This window comes from Anas acuta, chromosome 4, assembly GCF_963932015.1.
Source record: "Anas acuta chromosome 4, bAnaAcu1.1, whole genome shotgun sequence".
In the NCBI taxonomy this organism is placed as follows: domain Eukaryota; kingdom Metazoa; phylum Chordata; class Aves; order Anseriformes; family Anatidae; genus Anas; species Anas acuta.
Window position 1 is genome coordinate 23189127 of NC_088982.1, and position 22307 is coordinate 23211433.

The 22307-nt window shown below is 39.8% G+C and overlaps 1 protein-coding gene and 1 long non-coding RNA gene across 3 annotated transcripts in view; one reads left to right on the forward strand and one right to left on the reverse strand.

The window, feature by feature from the left end:
- Positions 1-20550, reverse strand: RELL1 (RELT like 1). Of its 2 annotated transcripts, none has more exons than XM_068680094.1 (7): positions 20353-20550; positions 11373-11606; positions 9851-9922; positions 8579-8636; positions 5832-6071; positions 5162-5338; positions 1-2580 (listed from the first exon to the last, which is right to left on the reverse strand). In XM_068680094.1, the coding sequence occupies exons 1-7, from the start codon at positions 20441-20443 to the stop codon at positions 2568-2570; spliced, it is 885 nt and encodes a 294-aa protein (XP_068536195.1). In that variant the 5' UTR covers positions 20444-20550; the 3' UTR covers positions 1-2567. The 2 variants fall into 2 exon arrangements, with proteins under 2 accessions (XP_068536195.1, XP_068536196.1); XM_068680095.1 differs by having other exon boundaries at positions 5151-5338; positions 20353-20548.
- Positions 19851-22307, forward strand: part of LOC137855692 (uncharacterized) — a 21456-nt gene continuing 18999 nt past the window's right edge. Inside the window, exon 1 of the long non-coding RNA XR_011095899.1 lies at positions 19851-20044. This is a non-coding gene — a long non-coding RNA (uncharacterized lncRNA). The remainder of the gene's footprint in view (positions 20045-22307) is intronic.

The following is a 22307-nucleotide window of genomic DNA, read 5'->3' on the forward strand; positions in this document are numbered from 1 at the left end:
TTATGAATCAATGTTTTATTTACCGCTTGGTAGTACAAAAGTTGTATATAAACTATTTTGTTAAAAATACATCTGATATGCAAAATTAGGAAAGGCTAATTAATATGGCAATATCCATATCACTACAAAATTGCAGAGTGTAGTGTTAAAGGCAATAAAACAGGCACAGTTTCTAAAACCTCTTACCGAAGCAGCAATGCACAAATTAGGTTCTTGCACATACCAGATCTTATAATACCTTATGTAAGTACTTTATACAGGTAAACAATGTTTTACATATTCACCACATTTTTGTTTCTTTTATTCCACATATTTCCAATAGAAAAAAAATAGAAAATACTTTTAAATTAAGTAAAAAATATAGGGTATTTCTTTTTTCTGTTTAAGCTTTCTTTAATCCTTTCGGCATATTACCATATATACCACCATTCATTAAAACACAATACTATCAAATTAAAAACTTTTTTTTTTTTAAAAAAAAAAAGCTTTTGGGACAGTCTATAACTGCGTATCTCCTTTCTGAAAGCTATTTAAAGCTGCTTGGCTTTGCCCAATACCCCCTTTTTCCAGCAACATTTTATACCATAGCTCTCAATCTCTTAGAAATTTAAAGTTAACTACTATAACCAACACTGACTAAATTATCCTAGAAAAATTAGATCTTTATAGAAATCAAGTGAAGTTTGAAGAAGAAAAAAAGCAAGAATCTAACAAATGTATGCCTATAAGGTGAGTTTGATAGGTATATATTGAAGAGATGTTATAAACCAGTCTTAAATTAAGAAGAATAAGGATGCAAAACACTCAAGTACCAGTCCTTGTCAAAGAGTTATTTTAGGTGGTCAAAGTTATTTTAGGTACTCAAAAATTGACAGTTATCTCTGAAAATAATGAATTTTAGAAGGTACAATAAACAACTATTTCTTTCCAAGGGCTTAGGTTTTGGTTTTATTTGTTTTCCCTAAACACAGTGTCTGTTAGGTCTACTCAGTTTCTACTTCTATCGATGGCTCATTGATACAAGTCGAATGAAGATGATCGCAGCACATACTTCCCAGCACCTGTCAAGCAAACTCCATGTTTTCTGACAAGATGTAGCAGTATCTAACACAGTAAACAAAGAATATTATTTCCTTTTTTAAAAATTGTTGTACACTTTGATTGTTAAGACTACACAAGCCACTGAAGAAACCTTATTCCCATATCTGAAAGAGAAACGCAGTTTAGAGTGCTAAAATTGAAAGGATTGAAAGCACTAATTTAAAACATACCAAATTTAAAACAAGCACTGATTTTCATGGAGTTCATAGATCAAATTAAATTACTTTATAGTTCTCAGAATATAGTGCAATCTCTAATAAAATGCATTACACAACAGCTTATATTCTTAGGCACTTGGAGTAAATGTTATTTTTCAGTTTCTTTTATACAGCAAAGTTTGCTGAAGTATTGCAAGGGCCCCTCCCTGCCTCTCTCCCTCCCCCCCCCCCCAAAAAAAAAAAAAAGAACAAAATAGAGATCATAATAAGTGGACACAAAAGTAACATCACAAAATCATCGCTGGCATTTTTAGCAGTAGGTCATGCTTAAGATATTAAGGTAGTGTAACAATGGCTTAAGATTTTGATGCCAATGAGAACTGCTACCCTCAGTACAATTAAGCCACTCTAATGTACTTTAGTACATAGTCAATAAATTTTTAATGCCATATATTCCATATTCTTATCTAATGGTTGAAATATGTTGCCTTAGCTTAATAAGGAACCTGGGGGTAAAAACAAAAGAGAAAGGCAAAACTATTAGGCATTCTTCAAATAGTAGCAAGTAGTTACAAGAAAATGGGAGAACAAATGGCCTAGAGGAAAGTGACCTTCCCAAAGGTTCACCCAAGTGCATAGAAAAAGATACTCCTTAGCCTAATGTTAAGTAGTTATCAGGGGGGAAGAAAGACAGCAGTATCATTTAAAAACTATGTATAGCTGAAATACTCCCTCCTGTGAATTACCCTTCACAGAATCAGAGGGCTTACATACTAAAGGCACACATGCAGATCTGGATGACTGCTTATTTCCCTGTATGCTTTGCTCGGCTACCAACAGTTAGATTAACAGAGTATTTTAATCTTCTGAAGCCTGACTTTCATCTTCAGTGAATGCTTGTCAACTCTGGAAGAACACAGAAGTATCCAGATGGACCAGAGGGGTAAACACAGCTTATCCACAGGGTAATCTTATTACATATAATATTAAGCTCAGTAAAAAAAAAAAAAGTTTGTCTAAGTATAAAAAACACTATTCGATAAGGCTTTTTAATCTTTCCTGTCCAAAAATGTATACGTATTTTTTCTTTCAAAGATGAAGCCCAACATTTGGTGCTAGGTCCACAAGGTTCAACAGTATGCAAGTGCCTAAATCTCAATGATTTTACTGGTGGAAAACCAGCAACCTTGCATGGATGCCATCACAAAACTTGTAAAATGCTACGGTGCCATAAATACATTTCCTTAAATAGTATGCATCTCTTGGGAGTTTTCTGTTTTCTCCAAAGTGCTAGTAGACAAACTTCTTCTAGAAGCTCCACCTACAAAAGAAAAAAGCAATTACAAAAATAAGCATGATTAGGAAAGTTAGTTTTAGGATGAGCAGACCAATTAAGAAGTCAGCAGATGCTCTGAAATAGAAAAAAAAATGCCACAGTTACATAACGTGGTGGTTATGCATTACAAGTTTTAGGATGTGAAGTCAGAAAGTAAAGGAGCTAAAAATTCAGCTAGTAACCATGCAAAGGATGGACAAAAACATCAACATAAACTGGTAAATCACACTGCAGTGCAAAGCATACACAACTTTGAAAGGGATACTAGAAATGGAAAACATTACATAGCTGCAGCACAACACTAACTTCAATTGTCTTCCTAGAAGTTTACCATGGAACTACAAGAGCTCCACTCAGAATTTGGACTAAGTATCTGCCATATATGTACTCCTTTTAATGTGCCACTTAAAAATAAATAAGTAAATTGAAACAATGAAATGCAGTCTGCTCAAGAACATGGACCTCAGAGATCTGGACAAGATGTGCTAAGCATAAAAGATGCAGACAGCAAAATGCTGAAACACTGCAAAGCCCATTTCAAGACAAGAACTTGTCAATTTTGGGAGGGGGGGGGGGGGGGAAATAAACTCAGAAGTAGCAGTGAACACAAGCAGCCAGCAACATTACATCATTCAAGTACTGTCCCACTCAGAAATTCCAAGTACAAGAACTCTCAGTAATGACAGCTAAAGCCAGGCCACAAAGCACAAGTCCCCTGCCTCCAGAAGCTGTAACAAACCTTTTCTGGCAGCAGCTACATGCACATTTGTGCCTTCCTTCTTCCTCCACATATGAAGATCTGAGCCAAATTCTCTAAAATAAGATGCTCTTAACATTTATTGGCTACAGACACAGAAGTCCTAAACATTGCTTATCCATTCAATTTCAGTAAATTAAGCTGTAATAATTTATTAGAAGTTGAAATAAGTAATTGAAGCAGGGGTCTAGCTAATATCTGTCTATGTACGAACAGCTTCTCATGGCAGTGGACTAAAACTGATACAGAATCATGCTAGGGAAGAGACTGGTAGGCTTTCAAGCAAAAGCTGTTTATTTTTTGTAGTACAGAGCAAACAAGCCTGGCTAGTTTCCCAGATTTACAAAATAGTTTTGTTGGACTGGAGAGAACTTTACAAGAGATTCCACTGAGCTATTTCTCTGCCATTAGAATATTTGTTTTCAGGAAGAGCAGCATTTTAAATCCTAGGGGAGGGATATACAATAGAAAACTGCCATAGATGGACTTTTTTTTAAGCTATATTCTAGAGTGCAGCCTATTTTTAGATTAGGGCAGTAATAGTTTAAACTTAGGGAACAAGTTTTATGTAGTTAGAGAACGGCTTTCTTGTATTTACGAGAGAAAGGAAATTAGAAAACTGAAGTACATAACATTTCTAGATTGTTTTGGAAAAAAATAATCTTTTCAATTCCAATGCACTTATGCACTTAACAATATTTTCATATTTGCCTCTTTCTTGCTATTTTTCTTGTTAAAAGACAGACATTATCTTCCCATTAGTCAAAGGACACATTACTAAGCCTGATCAAACTCCCATTGGAGATATTGGAAAGAAAAAGGTTGCACGAGTAACAAAACCACCCAGATTGACATGAAGATACCAGTGCAGTTAGTGACAGAACACCCTTTTTACCTTCTTACCCACTGAGTAGAAAAAAAAGTTCATCCAATTTTCCCACCACAGCTTTTTAAGTATTTGGAAGTACAGCACACCTCTAAGCCTCTTTCTTAGTAGGAATAATTGAAAAAAAAAAAAAAAAAATAGGAGGGGTGCATTTTAATGCTGTGGCATGGTGCCCAGATCAATCAGTTTAACAATCATTTATCTCTACACTGCCAGTAAAGGTTGGGAGGAACTAACCCATATAGCAAGCCAGCTCACAGATTTGTCTTCCATGTTAAACTAGCAGTTACAGAATGCTTTTTTAATGAATACCAAGGAACACTATGGAAAGCCCTCATCTCACACCTTGGCCTTTCACAACGCTACCTTAACATGCTCAAGTGGTTTGTTTTTTTTTTGTTTTGTTTAAAGCACACTTTAAAGTGTGCTTTTGCTTAAAGGCATCTAGTAAGCAGTCAGCTGATACACACAGCACAGAGCAGCAAGCATAAGGAAGCAACACTACAGTTACTCCAGTGAAGCAGCTGTCAGCAACATTTGTTTCTTCTGGGAAACCCGCACATTGTCTCTAAGATCTGAACTATCCATTTACTGTAAATAATTAATATGCATATGTTTTTTTTCCTTGGAACAGGAATGCCACCTCCACAAAGCAGATTTGAATTTCCACATCTATCCTAATTTCAAAGTCTAAATAAACAATTAGATAAGAATTTGGTAGCTATTCTAGGCTTTCCAATTTACCATTAACTGATCAAATATAACTTTTGCAGTCATTTATAGAAACTTTCAAAATTGCCCAATGAGTTCTCACATGGCTCAGCTATGTTTTCAACCTTATTTTTCCTCACTGACTACCTTAGTTTATTTCGTAACATAGCACTTGCAGTGTTAGTCCCCAACATTTGGTACCTGCTGCTTACTCTGAGCTTCTCCGCTCTTGTGTCCCCTGTTTGGCAGGTGTGGCAGGCGCTTCTCTTGCTTCCTCCTTCGCAGGCGTGGCAGGCACATCACCATTGACGCTCTCCACTCCAGTAACAGACATCAAGCTTTTCCGTTCTTTGGAATTGGATTTGTGCTCCACTTTTGTGACTCTAAATCTGAGGTGTCCAAAAGAAAGATTCAGTTGCATTGCCATGGATATTAGCTAGATCATTCTCAGTATCCAAGTTATGAATATGCACACATTTTTAGATAGGGGCATCTGAAGACCTGGACATTACAGCACAAGCCCATGCATACCCAGCTCCACTTCAGAGCAATCTTCCTTTTTATTACCTGTGCATACTTTTAAGACACACTGCTGCTGAGGGACCTGCTTTTTAAAACAATCCACAGATTCTATACTACTAGAACAAACATTTTTTAAGACAACTACAATGTAAGATAGGAATTAAAACTAACTGGATGCAGAATTAAGTCATTTTATAGCTCATAAGTAACCAAGAAACATCAAAATAAGAAAGAAGAATTTACTCTAAAAAATGCAGTCACTGATTCTATAAATAGAGTTAAATCAACAGACAGCTAATCCAACATGGACCACTGTAGCATCTCTAAGGAAAGCATACAATAAAGCAGCATCTATCTTACCTTCCCACAGAAAGTACTGTAACCTCTCCAAGCCGACTTCTTCTGTGCTCTTTGGATTTGTGAGCTGGTTTTATATGATGCCATCGTTTGTGGCTACAGCGAGTGCAAACATCCTTTTCTACTGCTCCTCCTACAGTATGGAAATGATGGCCTTTGCAGCTGTGCTTAAATGGAGCAGCACCAGGTGACAAAGGAGACCCTGGACTCGTTGGACTCCCAGGAGTGGCAGGAGATGAAGGGCTACATGAAAAAGCATAAAGGAAAGGCAGAGTTTACTATAAAATCCTGTTTCGTAAAAGAAAAAAAAAAAAAAAAAAAAGAATGAAGTGTAACCTTCAGTTGTATCTAATAGCCAGTTTTTTTGAGGGACAGTTTATTTGTGAGAATGTGGGGTTTAAGGTTCCCTCTAGTATATTTTTGTATATATATATTTTTAAGGTTCCCTCTAGTATATTTTTGTGGTTAAAAATCACTTTCATCAATTAATTCTTCTGCAGTCATGTGGCTAATATAACTACTAGAAAGTAAAAGAAAGTGAAAAAGATCAGGCTAGCATAGAGATAAACAGGTTAATTGGACACATACAGAGGAAGTAATCTAATCAGCTGGTTAAATTTACACTTGGAGAATTAATAAGGGTGTTTCACAGTTGTTACAGCATTTTTAAGAACTCACAAAAAAGGACACAGTCCCACAGTACTGCAAAGAAGCAAAACTAAATATCTATCATAGAGAAAAGGAATTAACATGTCATTCAATCTAAGCTTCACACAAAATAAAAACATACTTTTGGACTTAAGCATCAGTTTTGACACTGCCTTACAACATGTTCTCACAAAGCAAGCTAGAACTCAGTGTGTTACAGGTGAAATTACTATAGCTTAAGGTAGCACACCCTGTTTAAAAAAGACATACCAGAAAGTTACGTATCAGTAGATTACTGTGAAACTGAAAAGACATACTAAATGCAGTTATTCTGGTCCTGATGATAGTCAGAGTTTTAAATAGTTCCTTGGGTAATGGAATAAAAGAATAGGTAAAGAATCTGTAAACTTTGGGTTACATATAGTATCTGTAGAGAATGAGACCAGAAATGAGGATGATCAGAGCAAAGTGTGAGAAAGACACTCACACATACAGAAGTATTATCAGAAATACTGGGTGTGTTGCAACATAAATTTCAGTGCCTTAGCAGAAAACAAACAAACAAACTTTAGAAGTCCTGATTAAAAAGCAGCTAGCCAGGCAAAGATTCTTCAGAAAAAGAAAGTAAAAATCACAAGCTAAACATGAATCATTAGGATGTTGTTGGTTTAAAATGACAAATTTCACCATGGAAATAACAAGAACACAACCTGTCAACCTAATAAAGTTACAATTCTAAGCTTTGATCTTTGATTCCAGTTACCTGGAATGTTTGCATCCAGTTTTTGGAATGTTACTTCAAGAAAATAAGGGACTTCAAGGAGAACAGAAAGAAAAAAAGACATAAAACCTGCCATGAAAGACCGGGGTTACCTGGATGCTTATTTTCAAAACAAAAATATCAACAGGAGACATTTAATAGTCTTAAAATAAATAAAAATTTTATAGGACAAGTATAATCTATTTAACATGTCTGAGGCAAAGACAAGAAGTAATGGCTTTAAATGGCAGATGTGCAGATTTAGCTTTGCCATTATTATTCCTACTGTTCAAAAGTGTTTCATAGTGGACTGAACATACAGAAAATGTAATGGATTTGCACTCAAGTTACTAAAGCTTTAGGAGTATCTGATAGAAATTATGCAAGAGCAAGCTATCATATCTTTTAGTAGCCTTGTAATACCCTTTTCCCTTCCCCTTTTTATATTTTAATTCACTAGTGAAATTCAAGCTCTCCAAGTAACATTGCACAGACCTACACAAGATGTCCAAGTTGAAATTGAACCAAACATTTCTGCTGCACCATATGAAATTTCAAAATAATCCCTACATTTAAGAACTCATTCTCTTAAATTCAAAATAATTCTTCAATAATCAAGTCCCTCACAGTAAGATAGGAGATAAATGGTTGCACAGTCAACTCAGTTTTGCTAAAAGAATGCTCCTACTTAATTAGTGACAATGCTACTTGAATAGGAATACAGGATTACATATAAAGAGTAGAGTAATACAGACACAGTTTTAAAGTACTGAAGAGTACTTATACCTGTATGTAAACAGAATGATATGTCAGCAGCTCAAGGGCTGAACTACTTTCTCTGTGTAAATTTTTTAAAAGGTGTGCAGAGGAAAAAAAAAATAAGAGGTAGGCCAGCCAATATGTATTACCACAATTATAATGCAAAAGAATAAAACAGAATGTGACATTGAAAGAGGTATCTACTTCGGGCATCCATACAAACGAAGCAAGCGCTGCTTCTGCTCTTTCAAATCAGCAGCAAGTTTGGACTAAACCAACTCATAATTAACCGCACCCTAAAGTAAACAATTATTTGCAGCCTCTGTAAATCTTTAGCCCAAGAGGCAATAAACCGCTTTTTACAGACCTAGAACATATAACCAGAATAGCCAGCTACTATAATAGGGCTTACGTTAAAATGTAGTGACTCAAAGATATGACAAGGAAATCAAGCTATTATCCTCTTAGCTGACAACTACAGTAAGTGATACAGTCTTAGAAAAGTGCATAGGAAATAAAACCCTTTGAAAGGGTACATTTTTAGTTGCCTCAGGAAACACACATTAAAAAGTTGAGCAATTACCTTTCAGGTTCAAGGACACTGTTATCTGCTACCATGGCCTTTAAAACATCAACATTTGCTGTAATGAGAAGAAATAGAATTCTTCAAAAATGTACAGCTCTAACTTTAGGAAAGCAAATCGTAAAATTAAAGGTGCTCAGAGAACTTTCATCTAGAAGGAAGATGGCTGCACTATGTGCAGAAAGACATCAAGAGAACATCATGCTAAAAATGTTAATAGAATTCTAGGGAATTTTCTTAACGGAAGCTACTCAAATTACAGCTCATATTGTACTCAGAGATCTGCCCCAATACAAGTCATATAACAGCCATTTGCACAAAACTGCCAAAACAAGATCCCCACAAATCTTAAAACATCCATTTGATCACAGGTGCATCATCACCTCTTGTATAAAGCAACTTCAGGTAAAAAGCACCAGTTTAAATGAGCCATACAAAAATACAAAATAATTACAAGCCATGAACTACATATTGCTCATGTGTTCTAAGGAAAAAAATAAGTGGACCTAATCCCAACCTTGATGAAAAATACACAACCTCACAGCCCAAGAGTTATTAAAGGGGGAAAAATAAAATTACACATTTTCCAGAACGTTAGGCTTCATTCACAAGTAACTCAAAGTAAACTCAATGCTTAGGAGACCTTTGATTTACACAAACGTAAAATTAAAAGGCTAAAGTTTTTTATAGTGTAAAATTATGGTCTCCTAAATGTTTCGTTGACTAGTAAAGATGTTCTGAACTAACCAAGCATTCCTCAGGCTGCTTAAGTTTACTTTTACTTTTCCCCGTCATATCGTCTTCTGCGTACAGCACATGAAGATATCATGTCTGAAATTCAAAGTCAGAGCTGGTCTTTCTTTCAGTTACATACAAGTCTTTCATCAGAGAACAGCTCCAGAAATCATTTTGAGACAAAACGCTTGATCTGGTCAAAACATTAGACTCTGACATACTTTAAATATTAAGAAAACAAGCTTGAGCTTGTACTTCAAAAATAAGCAAAAAGCTTAAAAAAAAAAAAAAATCAATCACCTAATACAGTATTAAGAAACATTTGAACCAAACTCACTATACAAAAATATTTTCAGGTAAGCAAAAAACTTCCTTTTTGTTTGAAATGATCCCTCCTGGAGGCGAAGAGTTAAGCATTTACATACAGGTTATTAAATGAAAACATATGTGCATAGCAAACTTCTGAATATTTTCAAAAACTTTTTTTTATCAGACACCACCACAAAGGCTCATAACTTCAATATAACCATACAATACCTTCATTTTTCATAATGTAGTTAATAATTTGTCCTACAGTGTCACTATTCTCATGTGCCGTTTCATTCATTTCTGTGAAAGTAAATAAATATAAATATGTTGTCAATAGTTTGGCCTTTTAAAAGAAAAACATTAGTTATTTTAAAAAAAAAAAAAAAACAACATCACTATAACACCCCAACTTCAAAAAAAATAAAGATGTTACATTAAAAAAGGCTTTTTAAAAATAAATGCTTTAACATTCATTTAAGACTTCAAAAAGCTCAATATTTTCATAAACACACATCAAAATTCTTTTTATAGCTACTTAGGAGACACAAACAATCCCAAACATAGGGAAGAAAACAAAACCAAAATCATTAAACTGTCTCAAGTCGCTATTTTAAAGTAAGTATTATTGGCTTCTAGTATAAGAAGGATCCATTTAAGCTTTTCACCACAACCGCAAGGACATAGAACGATTTATTTTTTTTTAATTTATAAATATATAAAACATTCGCATATGACTACAGGAGGAAGAGATTTAGGAGAGAAGCTTCATGACCATACTTAATACTTCTGGGGTTGACTGTTGTCAATAACAATGCTGGAAGCTTCCCCAGAATAACCTCAGAACAGAGAAAGACTGGGGAGGAAAAAAAAAAAAAAAAAAAGTAAAAGGCACGGCTCTGCCCTTCCCTAACAGACATACTGTCTATCTACCTTGGAAAAAAAATAATCACAGGATGGAGACAAGTTTGATAGATGAGGCTTTGAATTTGTCTCTAAGTAGTGAATAAGGGCTTTTCTATCTCTTTACCCACTGCTCATCTTCTTCGTCCTGATGGTTACAGCTTTACAATGCAACTTACACAGCTACTTCCTCCAGCTAAGACCTAGAAGCTGTCCCCTCTCACTGCCACTCACCTCGGTGTCACCTCTCCCTCAAGCTACAGGATGAAGCATGCCCACTGGCTGAGTGCATGCCGCAGGCAGTGACTGCAGGAGAGCACAGCCGTACATCACTACTGCAGCACGTGGCTCTACCACGAGCTCTACCTTACCGCTGTTGCACTGTCATTTGCACATCTTATGGACCTGCTGACAGGCTATCAATTAATGAGGAGAACGGACAACAAGTGATTCAACCCCTCTTTTTACCAAGCCATGCATAACACACTCTTTGCTCTTTTTTTATTCCCATCTTCTCTTAAGGAAAGAAAGAGCCATAAAACAGGAGCACAATAGAAAGTATCTTTAAGAAAAAATGTGAGCAACACACCATGTAAAAAAAAGGAAGCAGACAGTCAGCCCAAAGGCTCAGTTTTATCTTGAGATGGAAGATGAGAATGACAACACAAGGATAAGATTGCTAAACATAAACCTAAGATTTTAGGGTTTGAACAGCAGTTTTTTGTCACTCCTCAATGTTCAATACTTTGTTACCACCAGCAAGGGGAGTGCATAAAAGCAAACTGAGAACTCCAATATAGCTGCAACATACAGGAACAATAAAAAGATGTGTATTAGACACGTTGATTACCTATTTTTTCCTCAGGCTTTTCCTCTTCTATTTGTTCAGCCTCTGTTGTACACCGATACCCTTTTTTCTTAAGGACATGACAGATGAGGATCCCCAGGAGACCCATGATGAAGAAAACAGGAACCAATGCAAAGGCAATGTACTCCAGGTGGTCAGGCGTGCTGTTGTTGCCAGTTGTCACAGTAGTTGTCTGTAAACCGCGGCTTTCCAAGACCTGCACAAACTCTCCATTGCCTGCGTAATGGAATAAACACAGTTATTACAATAGACCACAACTGCCTTTGAAGCATTTAGAAAATTGTGAGTATGGCCAAATCCCAAGAGCGTTAATGGGATATACCTTCTGCGATGGCTTGGAAGGGCAAGGTGTACTCTACTGGTTTAGAGCTCACCCCTGTAACAGTCAGTATTTAAGTTGTAGCATAGTCAAGCACTAATTCAATAACAAAAATTAAGTGTTTTAATATTAAACTGTGAAGTTAACAGGTATATATTCCATGTTAAAGATTGGCCTTTTGAATTACACAGCCATAGGGAATTTAGATTGGAAGCAACCTCTTAAGAGCTCCTTAGTCCAAACGCTGCTAAAAGCAGCTCTGAGTAGATCAGGATGCTCAGGTACCTACGTAGTCTATCTGAAGGATGGAGATTCTACGTTTCTGTAGAAACTGCTCCAGTATTTGACCACCGTTAGGGCAAATAGATTAAAAATCTCAGACATCAGATATTAAAGCATATATCTGATTGCAACTAAGTTTGACTGTTCAGCTAAAGCCAAAATATACATGTTCACATCCATTTGTGAATCAAAATTCCTTCTGAGACCCTAGAGTACATAGGTACATACAACCCATTTAGTAAAGATTTGTATATTACTCAATATGCAAGAATATTCCTGCATTTCTACTTTCTATTCTCAACTTCAGCTGAAAAACATTTTTAGAGAAGAATAACAGGAGACCAATAAAAAAAAACTAACATCATATTTTAACATATTTCCTACCTACTTATTTTAAAACAGATTAGGCAATTCATTATTTTTCTATTAAATCAGTTGAAGGAATGAAAACTCATCAGAAAGCCATTTACATGATATGGACACTTCCACAAGAGAAATATCTAAAACCACCTGCATCCTCATTTAAAAAAAAATAAGAATCTCCAGAAAACTGCAGAAAGAGCATTATTCCATAATCACATCTACTGTGCCAGCTATATAACTAAGTTGTATTTGAAAAATAGCAGTAAGGTGACAGCTAAGAAAAGATACATAAAACTCCAGTTAGACATTTACCTTAAATTTTCCTTATACCAAAACATTAGCCGTTTACTTTTAGAGGATTTCTATTTTTTTTCAGAGTTCTCTGAATACCAGTTCAGTAATTAACTAATACACAAAACTTGCTCAAAGTGAAAAATACTGGCACTTTTTTTTGAAATAATTGATCAAAAACTCCCTTAGCTTGAAAAAAAAAAATGCATTAAGCATTTCTCTGAACCAATTTGCTACACAATAGTAGGAATGCTGAAAACAGAAGGAAATCCAAACAAGCGTCTGAATAGATCTGGAGGCTGAATGAACTCTAAATGTTAAAATTAAATCTCAGGATGTTTGCTTTGGACAAAGCCAAATGGCCGAGCTTGCTTACAAAACCAAACTTTTTTTTTCTTTTTAAAGAGAAGCCAGCAATCCCACCGATAACTGTATGCAGAACTTGTTAGGTAGCTACCCTGTAGTAGCTCTAATTTATGCCCAGGTAGGACAACTGATCAGCATATGCACAATCTAACACAGAAATCGCAATTGTTATACACTCACTACAGGGAAATAAGAGACAGTAGAGGTTAAAATAATAATTTAACTGAAAAAGTTGCTTTCACAGTTCATTTTCTAAGAATTTCTAATTTACATTTTAATATATTAAAATGAAATGGTTGTTTGGTTTTGGGAGGGTTCTTAAATCATCAGGCTACGGCAGCTACAAAGTTCCCCACTTCATCACATAATTTACTTCCTAGGCAGGCAAAGAGCCATCATATCATCTTTATTTTGTTGACTACAATGTTTCAGAAGCTAAGAAATACAATTGAAATAGTATGTATCACAAGCTCTGAAAGGTTAGCATTCATTCAACTGTAAGGCGATGTGCTTTGATTTTGATGCACATTATCCATTTTTAGAATGGGAAAGATGCAGTACATTATTGCAAAGACATCAGCAGTCACTAACAAAACCAACAGGTGGAAGGACAAATGAGAAGTGCCACAAAATGAATTTGACTCAATTATTTTTTAATGTTTTCCACCTCCTTGTGGCAAAAGCAGCATGCATTACCCTAACAAATTATATCTCCTGACATTCCTCCATAACCACAGCAGGTAATTCCCACTTCAAACCAGACAGCAAGTGCTTCCAGCTCTCCAAGCTGTGGCTCATTACAGCTCCCCCAGATGCAAAATTGCTTTGTGAGGTCCCCTTGGTCCTACCCCACCGGATTTGCTCCTGACAGACCACAGCCCTGAGAACAGTTTTAAAGTGGACCACCAAAATGATTCAGGTTTAGCAAAAAATGCCTTAAGTAGTATCTGCTTTTTAAAGCAGTCACTTGAGTGAATCAGTATACTTGCGGTTTGGCAAACTGCTCTATCAAGGCCATCAAGAGACCGAGCAAGCTGAGGTGGAGGAACAAGCAACCGTGGGCAAGGAAAGATGAGTATCTCTAGAACAAGCCTTCCTGAAGTAATTGGAGTAACATGGAGCCATGGTCGTGCAGGACATCTCCAAAAATAAAGGGCAGAGGGGAAATTAACTACATGCAACAAATATACTGTGCTACATAATTGTTTTTAGATCATCAACTTGACAGCCACTGAAGATGGACACGATTTAGAATGCAAAGCTAACCATCAAAGCTGGACATGAGCAACAGAAGAGAAAAATTATGCAAAAGAAACAAGAAAATGGATCCCAACTGCTACTGAATGCTCAGAGCAAACAGGAAACTTGGTATGAACTCAAGCCAATTTCAAGTACACAAGAAACTCTAACAACAGAGCACATCACATTTTCAGAAGGACAGGTCTTTTATAAGCTATTGCTAGAGCTGATCCCCACCCTTCAAAAATAAAAATAAAAATAAAAATAAAAAAACAAGCTAGCAGGTACTCCTCAGGTTAATGCTCCCAGCCCTTTTTATGGAGGCTGAACCTTCACATTGCTTCTAACATTACTACCCACACCCAAAGGTCTCCCTCTCCACCCAGCAGTGCCTCAAGAATATTTTACAAAACCTTTAGGAAACACAACATATGAGGAAAAAAAGTTGGCACATTAAGGAAGAAATACTTCATCTTTCATTAAATTACAACTTTTACCTGGCCTAGCCAGGCTCACTAACATTCTAGTTAAACACTTGATGTTACCAAAACAATGCCTGACCACAACAAAACCTCCACGACCACAGGATCTTGATAGCTGTAAGAAGAATGAGGCTGGACTGGACTACGTACGCAGAGGTACTCTGTAATAACCCTTCTTCCCCCTTCAAGTTTCCGAGGTTCACAGCACACAGAGACCGGAGCACCTCGGCAAGGCCGCCCCACCTGGTGCTGCAGTCCCAGCAGGATTAACTGTTCCAGCACGCCGCCTGCCACCCGGGGCCAAAGAGCCAGCAAGGGCAGCAGCTCCCACACGTACGGGTTTCCCTCTCACCACAAACAGAGGGACAGAACAACTCCTTCCTCAGTACCTACTGCCATGATACCAAACCTTGCTTGTGCCAGGTTACAAATTAGGCTTTCCTTGGTTGCTGCAGCAGGAAAAGATTTCATATTTAGCATGATCGCTCTGAACTCCCTGAGATAAGCTCCAGTTCAGCAAAAAGCTTGGCCTTCAGCAGTGATCTAAGCAGACAGTTCTCAGACTTCTCATAAAGCACAAGTAAAATCTCTAGAAAGATTTAATATTCCTTAAACAACAGCTCCAACTGTTGAAAAGTTTGTTGATTTTTTTTATAGCCAAGAACATACCTATTTAGTTATAAGTAATGTGAAACGTCATTAAAATAATGCATTGTCTTTATTTTTCCGAATCTCCCATACTAAACTTAAGTATAAGCCACATCCTAACGGATTACTTTAAGCACATTCCACTTATTGCACTGTTTAATTTACAGCAATAAACCCATAAACAATGATGTAATCTCTCTGCCCTGCTGATAAATCTGACTTCGTTACATCAGATTTTGCCTATTATGCCCACGCCATATTGAAATATTAGAGCATACCTTTTAAAGAGCTTTGTTTATACTTTATGAATTGGATTGTTCTAGCAATCAATCTGCTAAAAATAGCTACGTACATATGTACTACCATATCCATACAGCTCAAGGAGTTGCATGATCATATTTCCTGCTTTCAGGCATGAAAATGAAATACAGGTTTCAACCTCACAATATATAGAAACAAACTATTGTTGGTCTTAATGTTAATTGAATTGTTAGAAAAATTAGGTATGCTTGACATACAACCTATTGAAGTGCAGTACAAGACAACTGAAATGTTCAGAAAAGACATTGCTTAAACATCTCAGCTCAGCATAGCTGGAGAACACGCCTCAATAGCAGCATTACTTGAAGCAATTCTCTCCCTGCTTCTTTTTGTGCCAGTTCACTCATCTGTGGAAACAGGGGAATCAGCCAGGGTTCAAATGGTATAAATAAAAAAAAAAAAATAGTTTGCTCGGGCGTTTTCTGTTTTTCTTTCTTTAACGTCTGAACCACTTTCTCATTCAACTCACCATGTGATCCTAGAAATATTTACCAGGCGCAATGAAAGCACTGCACAGCCCAGCAATACCACCAGAAATGGGCAGGCAAACCTGACAGGCTCACACTGCAAGGGAAAGGCAGCTGGGCATCACACCCAGTGTGTCTTTTTCTCCTGGCTCTACTGGAAGTATAATTACACAAGATTAAGCTACGACACTTCCCATCTCCAGGCTGGACATTTATAAGGGTAGATGGATGTACACCTTGTTACAAAGCTTTCATTTTAAGCATGATTCAAAGAAAAACTTTTGTTATTTCAATTACATACTTCTAAACTCAGACAAAAGTCAAAAGTTTTGTTTATTAGTTCATTTTCCTGAATACATGCTAAATATCTCACTCTTAAGATCTTCAGAAAACATTTAAAAATTCCCTAAGGTAATGGATTTTTAGGGAACTTAATGAGATGCCAAAACTGGCCAATTTATGTCCCTTAGCAGCTCAGAAGCAGCGGATATTCTCTTAAGAGAAACAAGCTCTAAACCAACCCTTTATTTTTGTTCAGTGCATTCAACTTATTTAGGTAAGTAAAATAAAATGCAGTAGAGGTTTCTGTTGTCACGGTAATTTCACTTCTCAGAATCATAATTCAGACACTGAACAGCGACTTTCCTTACACTGCTGATGGTGAATATGCATTGATTTACTACAGTCTGTTAGTTATTTTAATTACAATAGACTCAGCCAGAACAGTTTACACCAACTTCAAATTAAATACACTTTTTAAGAGTTACCTAATTTAAACAGGATTTTTCTATTCTGAGTCAAATTCCCTTTACACAACCAAGCTGATGGAACAACAAGAAGTTTCGGGCACAAGTCAAAACGTATATAAAGACATTTAGGGACTACTGGAGCTTCTCTGCCCTACTAGCACCATTGTAGCTATAGAGGAGACTATAGAAAAGGCAGCAAGGAACGGGTTAAAAAAGGCTTTTTTTTCCAAAAGGAAAAACTGTAAGGAAAGACAACCTGTTGCCTACCAGTTGCTTCACCTATTGTTCACTGAAATCGTACATCAGGGAATATCCACGCACTGGACAACAAAGGAAAGAACGCTATCATCTAGGAGCGACAATCAGCAGGTTTGTGAATTCCGCTTAGCTTTTAGCTTCCTTGTAGTAGTAACCAGAAGCTACAAAGAGAAGCGAAATAAGCAGGAAGTCTGATGAGAAAAGGAAGCCACATGATGACAGAACATAATGACGACTCGTAACGGTACTGCCAATTGCCTTAGAGGTTAAGCAAGGTTGTTCGAGGTCTGCTGTCAGGAACTTACAAACAGACTGCAAAACCTTTGTTAGGTTTGTCACAAGAAGTACCTCAAATAAGAGAACAGAAGGATCAACCATGCTGCTTTACAGAACCACAGGCTGTTGAGGCTGGCAGGGCCCTCTGGAGGCCCCCGCCCCAGCCCCTGCTCCAGCAGGGACACCCCCAACAGGGTGCCCAGCACCACATCCAGGCGGCTTCTGGAGACCTCCAAGATCCCACACAGCCTCTCTGGGCAGCCTGTGCCAGGGCTCCTCACCCAAAACTAGCTCCAGTTTCTGAACCTTAATAGTAAGATGCATGCAGATGGTCTCACAGATGACCTGTCTTTAAAAACCACGGAACTGAGAGTCGTTCACAGGACCTCAAGTTGGATCCTGCAAGAGCCCTTCAGTTAGAGACTGAGTTTTTGGCTCACTAAAGTTATCACGAGATTCGTGATGACCTCAGCAAGGGCAAATTTTGCAGTAGGTCTTTGAAAGAAAGCCTTCTCCTCTGAACTTTGAGAGTTAAGTCTCGGCTGGGATGAATTCTTTCCCAGTCCCTACTTATTTCTCAATTACATGGCATACCAACACTATTTCAACAAGCTGTCTACAAAAAATTTTAGACAGGCTTCCCTGAAAGCTGCGGGGAGAGCTGAGAAAGGAGATACCTCCTAAACAAGGGCAGGTCCCATTAACAGCAAAGCATAACCAAAAGTGTCAGTGGTGTACAATGCGTGTAATCCTCAGCTATTTTAAACCATCACAATTTCTACACTCCCAGACAGCTTGTTATGAGCTCAGAAGAAAGGACAAACTTCATCTTGTCAGTTGCCCTGTCTGTCCGAATAACCACACCACGAGGATATCTGGCATTACTAAGAACTCAAAACCAAAACCAATGAAGACAAAAACGTCTAGAGCAGTTCAGCCTGTTGAAAATTTAAAAAAAATATACACTACAAACAGAAGGAAGAGAGGCTCAGTCCATTCCTTGTACATGTACGTGATACAAGATGCAGCTGGTAATACTGAGCAAACACTGAGACAAAAACCTTATGCTCTGCTTTTGCTAGTGCTAAAACTGCAGTGCTTATGGGGTGATGGCTTGGGTCACTATGTGAGCAGCCGAGAGTTCGTGCTGCAAAAACATGCAGAGCTGATGCTTTGCATTAGTATTTCTGTGGGAACACTTTTCCTCAGATCTCAGCTTTCAAATACAGCATGCACTTCGTGCAATTAAGAGTGCACATCACCAATGTGCCTGTCAAAAGAAAACCCTCCTGGACATGCCAGATATTTGAAGCTATTCCCCACTATTGGTAAATTTAGACGTGCAAGCAGCATGAAATCAATGCTACCAAACACAGCAAATCAGTGCTTTTGTGCAAACAAACATTCACACTAGTTGAGATCTGTCACAAATCAATTTTAACCAAAACCAGCATAACTTCTGTGTGAAGATACGGTGGAAAGCATTTGACAAACCTCACAGGAAGGAGAAAAAAAAAAAAAAGACCCATTCTTTCACAGCTTTTGCATTTCCTGTTACACTTTGCAACTTTCAGCTTTCAGAAGTACAGCTGTTCATCTGATTTACCAGACTAAATTACAGGTACAGTTACTAAATCCTACCAATGCACGTGGCATACTAAAGGCTCCCCAGTGCAAGTGCCTTCAAGCTCTGTGAAACAGACTCGTTTATAACATTTCAAAAGAGTCAGCACAAGCCCACATACACCCATCCTTTCATCATACTAACTACCAGTGAACACAGACCGAAAATTCAGGCTGCCTGACTTCTTTCAGTGAAATGGATTAGTTGGAGTGAGGGGGGTGGGAAAAAAAGTTTGATAACGTTAATACCTTCAGCACCATCCCACAGGTCCCGGTTGTGCCTACTGGTACTACTTCCTGCTCTCCTGGAGAGAAGGATGGACTGGATGTCGAGCCTCCCAACCTTCTTGTATTCGGAAAAAGGAACAGCAGGTGGTAGACATCTCAGCCCGTCCTGACCAAGCCGTCCTGCGCCAACCAGTAACGCCCCATTTACAGAGCGAAGTATGAAAGCACTCAAAACATGCAGCGCCCAATTTCACACTAATAATCCCGCTCACCTTAACTGTTCCCACGGTGTTTGCTCTCACCAGCCCGGTGAGCTCTTATCGGTGCCTCAGCAGCCGAGCAGAATAAAGGCGCTCACAAGGCCAAGGGAGCAGCAGGCTGGGCAGCGCAGCAAGGCGCACGCCGCAGTACGCCCGCTGTGCCCGCTGCGCTCCAGACAGGACAGACGAGCTCAGTTTCTCTCTGAGATTATCAGCACCACAACATTTGGAGTTAGACATAAACAAAAGACAGCGTCACTTCAAAATAACTTCCTGCGGGAGCCTGCGTGCACCCGGGCAGCTTCCAGAGCTCCTTCGGGCCCCGAGTAACCGAGCCCCTAACCCCAAACACGGAGCTGGGTTTAACTGCAGGGCGGCCGGCCGAGCGGGGCAGTTATCCTTCAACCCGCTCCTACTCCGTGAGTCACCCGCTCAGCGAAGCAGCTCCAGGACAGCCGCCGGACCCGGATTTGTACAGTTAGGTACTTTTTTCCCCCGTTTTCCCACCCGACTCCCGGCCACACCGGCAGCAGGCACACGAGGAGCCGCTCTGCCCCGGAGCTCCGCGCACACAGCCCGGCGGCAGGGCAGGGACCCCCCGGCTCCCCCCGGCTCCCCCCAGCTCCGGGCACCCCGGCTCCCCCCGGCCGGGCCGAGCAGGGCCCGTGCGGGCCCCGAGCAGCCGGTGCCGGGCAGGGAGAGCTCCGGGCTCCCCGGGGAGCAGCGGCGGGGACAGCCGAGGGCGATGGGGGGGTCCCGGCTCCCATTTTCTCCCCCCGCCGCGACCCACCGAGAGCGGAGAGGTGCCCCCCGAGCCATGGGTCCGTGGGACCAGCCGAGGGGGCAGCCGGTGGGGTCCCGCTGGTCGCTGCCGGAGCCATCCCGGCGCCTCGCCCCCGCTGACTCCGAGCTGGCAGCGCCGCCGGGCCCGGCCCGGCTCAGCCCGGCCCAGCCCAGCCCGGCCCTGCCCACCGGCGGCGGGGCGCGCCCTGCCCAAATGGCGCCTGCGCCGGGCTGGGGCGGTGCTGTGGTGGCGGCGGGGGGGGGAGGCTCGGTGCTCCCTGCCCGGCTGTAGGAAAGGGGAAGGTGCTTGTGGTGCCTTCCCTGTGAAGAGTTTTCGGTGTTCGACCTCGTCGCAGATGCGTTAGTGGGGGTGAGGGAGTGCTGGCATAGGGCGCCCAGGCGGCTTTGGAGGATCTCCAAGGGGGAGACCCCACATCCCCCCTGGGCACCCTGCTGGGGGTGTCCCTGCTGGAGCAGGTGCCCCCAGAGGGCCCTGCCAGCCTCACCATCCCGTGACCATACAGCAAAGCCTCCAGGACTGCTTTCTAGCCTTGTCACCAGCTGTAGCCGCTCCCTGCCCGCACAGCACCTCACCCCTAGCAGCACCGTGCTGGGGCCAGGTGGAGGCAGGGCTGCCTGCCAAGTGTGGCCCAACAGCCCCCGAGGCCAGCAGAGTTTGGTCCTTGCTCAGCTTGCTTAGTGTTCATCAGGTGCTGCAGCAGCTCCCAAGCACCTATGTGGCATGCCGAGCTCTTGGGGTTGCCCAGAGCCTCTCATGAGAGCTGGTTCAGGTGCATCTCACTCAAGGGTTTCAGCCACAGGTGGAGAAGGCCCCTGTGCCACCACTGCCCCTGGAGGACCCTCACTGCCAGGGCATGGCACGAAGGCTGAGGAGATCTGGTGGGGATGGTTGCTCAGCACCAGAGCTGCCCCGCACCCAGAAGGAACGGTGCTGGTTACCACAGCTGGGTTAAAGCTACTCAGTGTAGTGGTGGGGCAGTAGGGGCCTGCGTGGCATTGGTGAAGGTGCCACTGCCTCAGCATTCACACTGAGGCTCACAAATGTTCATATCCTTCATGCGACTCTTAATCAGCCCTTAGCTCATAGGGCACCACTTGCCCTTTTTTACCTCTTCCCCTCCATGATACCTCAGATTTGTACTTGTACACCTTGACTCTTCACAGTTTAACTCCAACACAGATTTACATCCTGTTAAACCAGCTCACATGCTTAGATCTTGGCCCACTTTGTATTTGAGCATCTATAACTGGACTTTTCTGCTGTCATAGCAAAAAAAAAAGAAACTAAATCATGCTCTTACATCAAGACAGCAGCAATTACATCTTCCCATTAGTTCCAAATACATTACTCTAAATTATTCTGATCTAAATTATTTATTTATACTTGCTCTTACTCATTTTAAATACCTAAGCAAAAAATGCCATTAATTTAAGAAACAATGTTGCAATAATTATAAAGCCATACACATTCTGGCATGATTTGTTTATCTAGTACCTACAATGTGGGCAGAAATACCTTTATTGACTAGATGTATTCTCAGCTAGATCCAGTACATTAGATTGACACCTTCGTGTTTGAGCAATTAGTCCATCTAACATCTTTTCCCCCTTGTCATTTTTGGTAAAGAAAATATGCAGAAAATCATGTTCTTAAAAGTAGTAGATCAGTACCATTGACAAAATGCACTGGAAACTGCAACTCTGGAAATAACCAGTCTTAATCTTTTTACTGTGTGCTTGACTGTCAGCTCTACTCATGGTACAAATTGTAGCCATTATTTGTATATAAAAATATTTTTTCAGAGATACATTTATGAAAAGATCAGGGTGATTTAACACCCGCGATAAACATGTTGACAAGCAAGGATTACAATTGCTCTCTTTTCCTTCTTTGGGAGCAAGAGAAAAATACTTTTCAAAGAATAAGCATTTTCTGAGTCC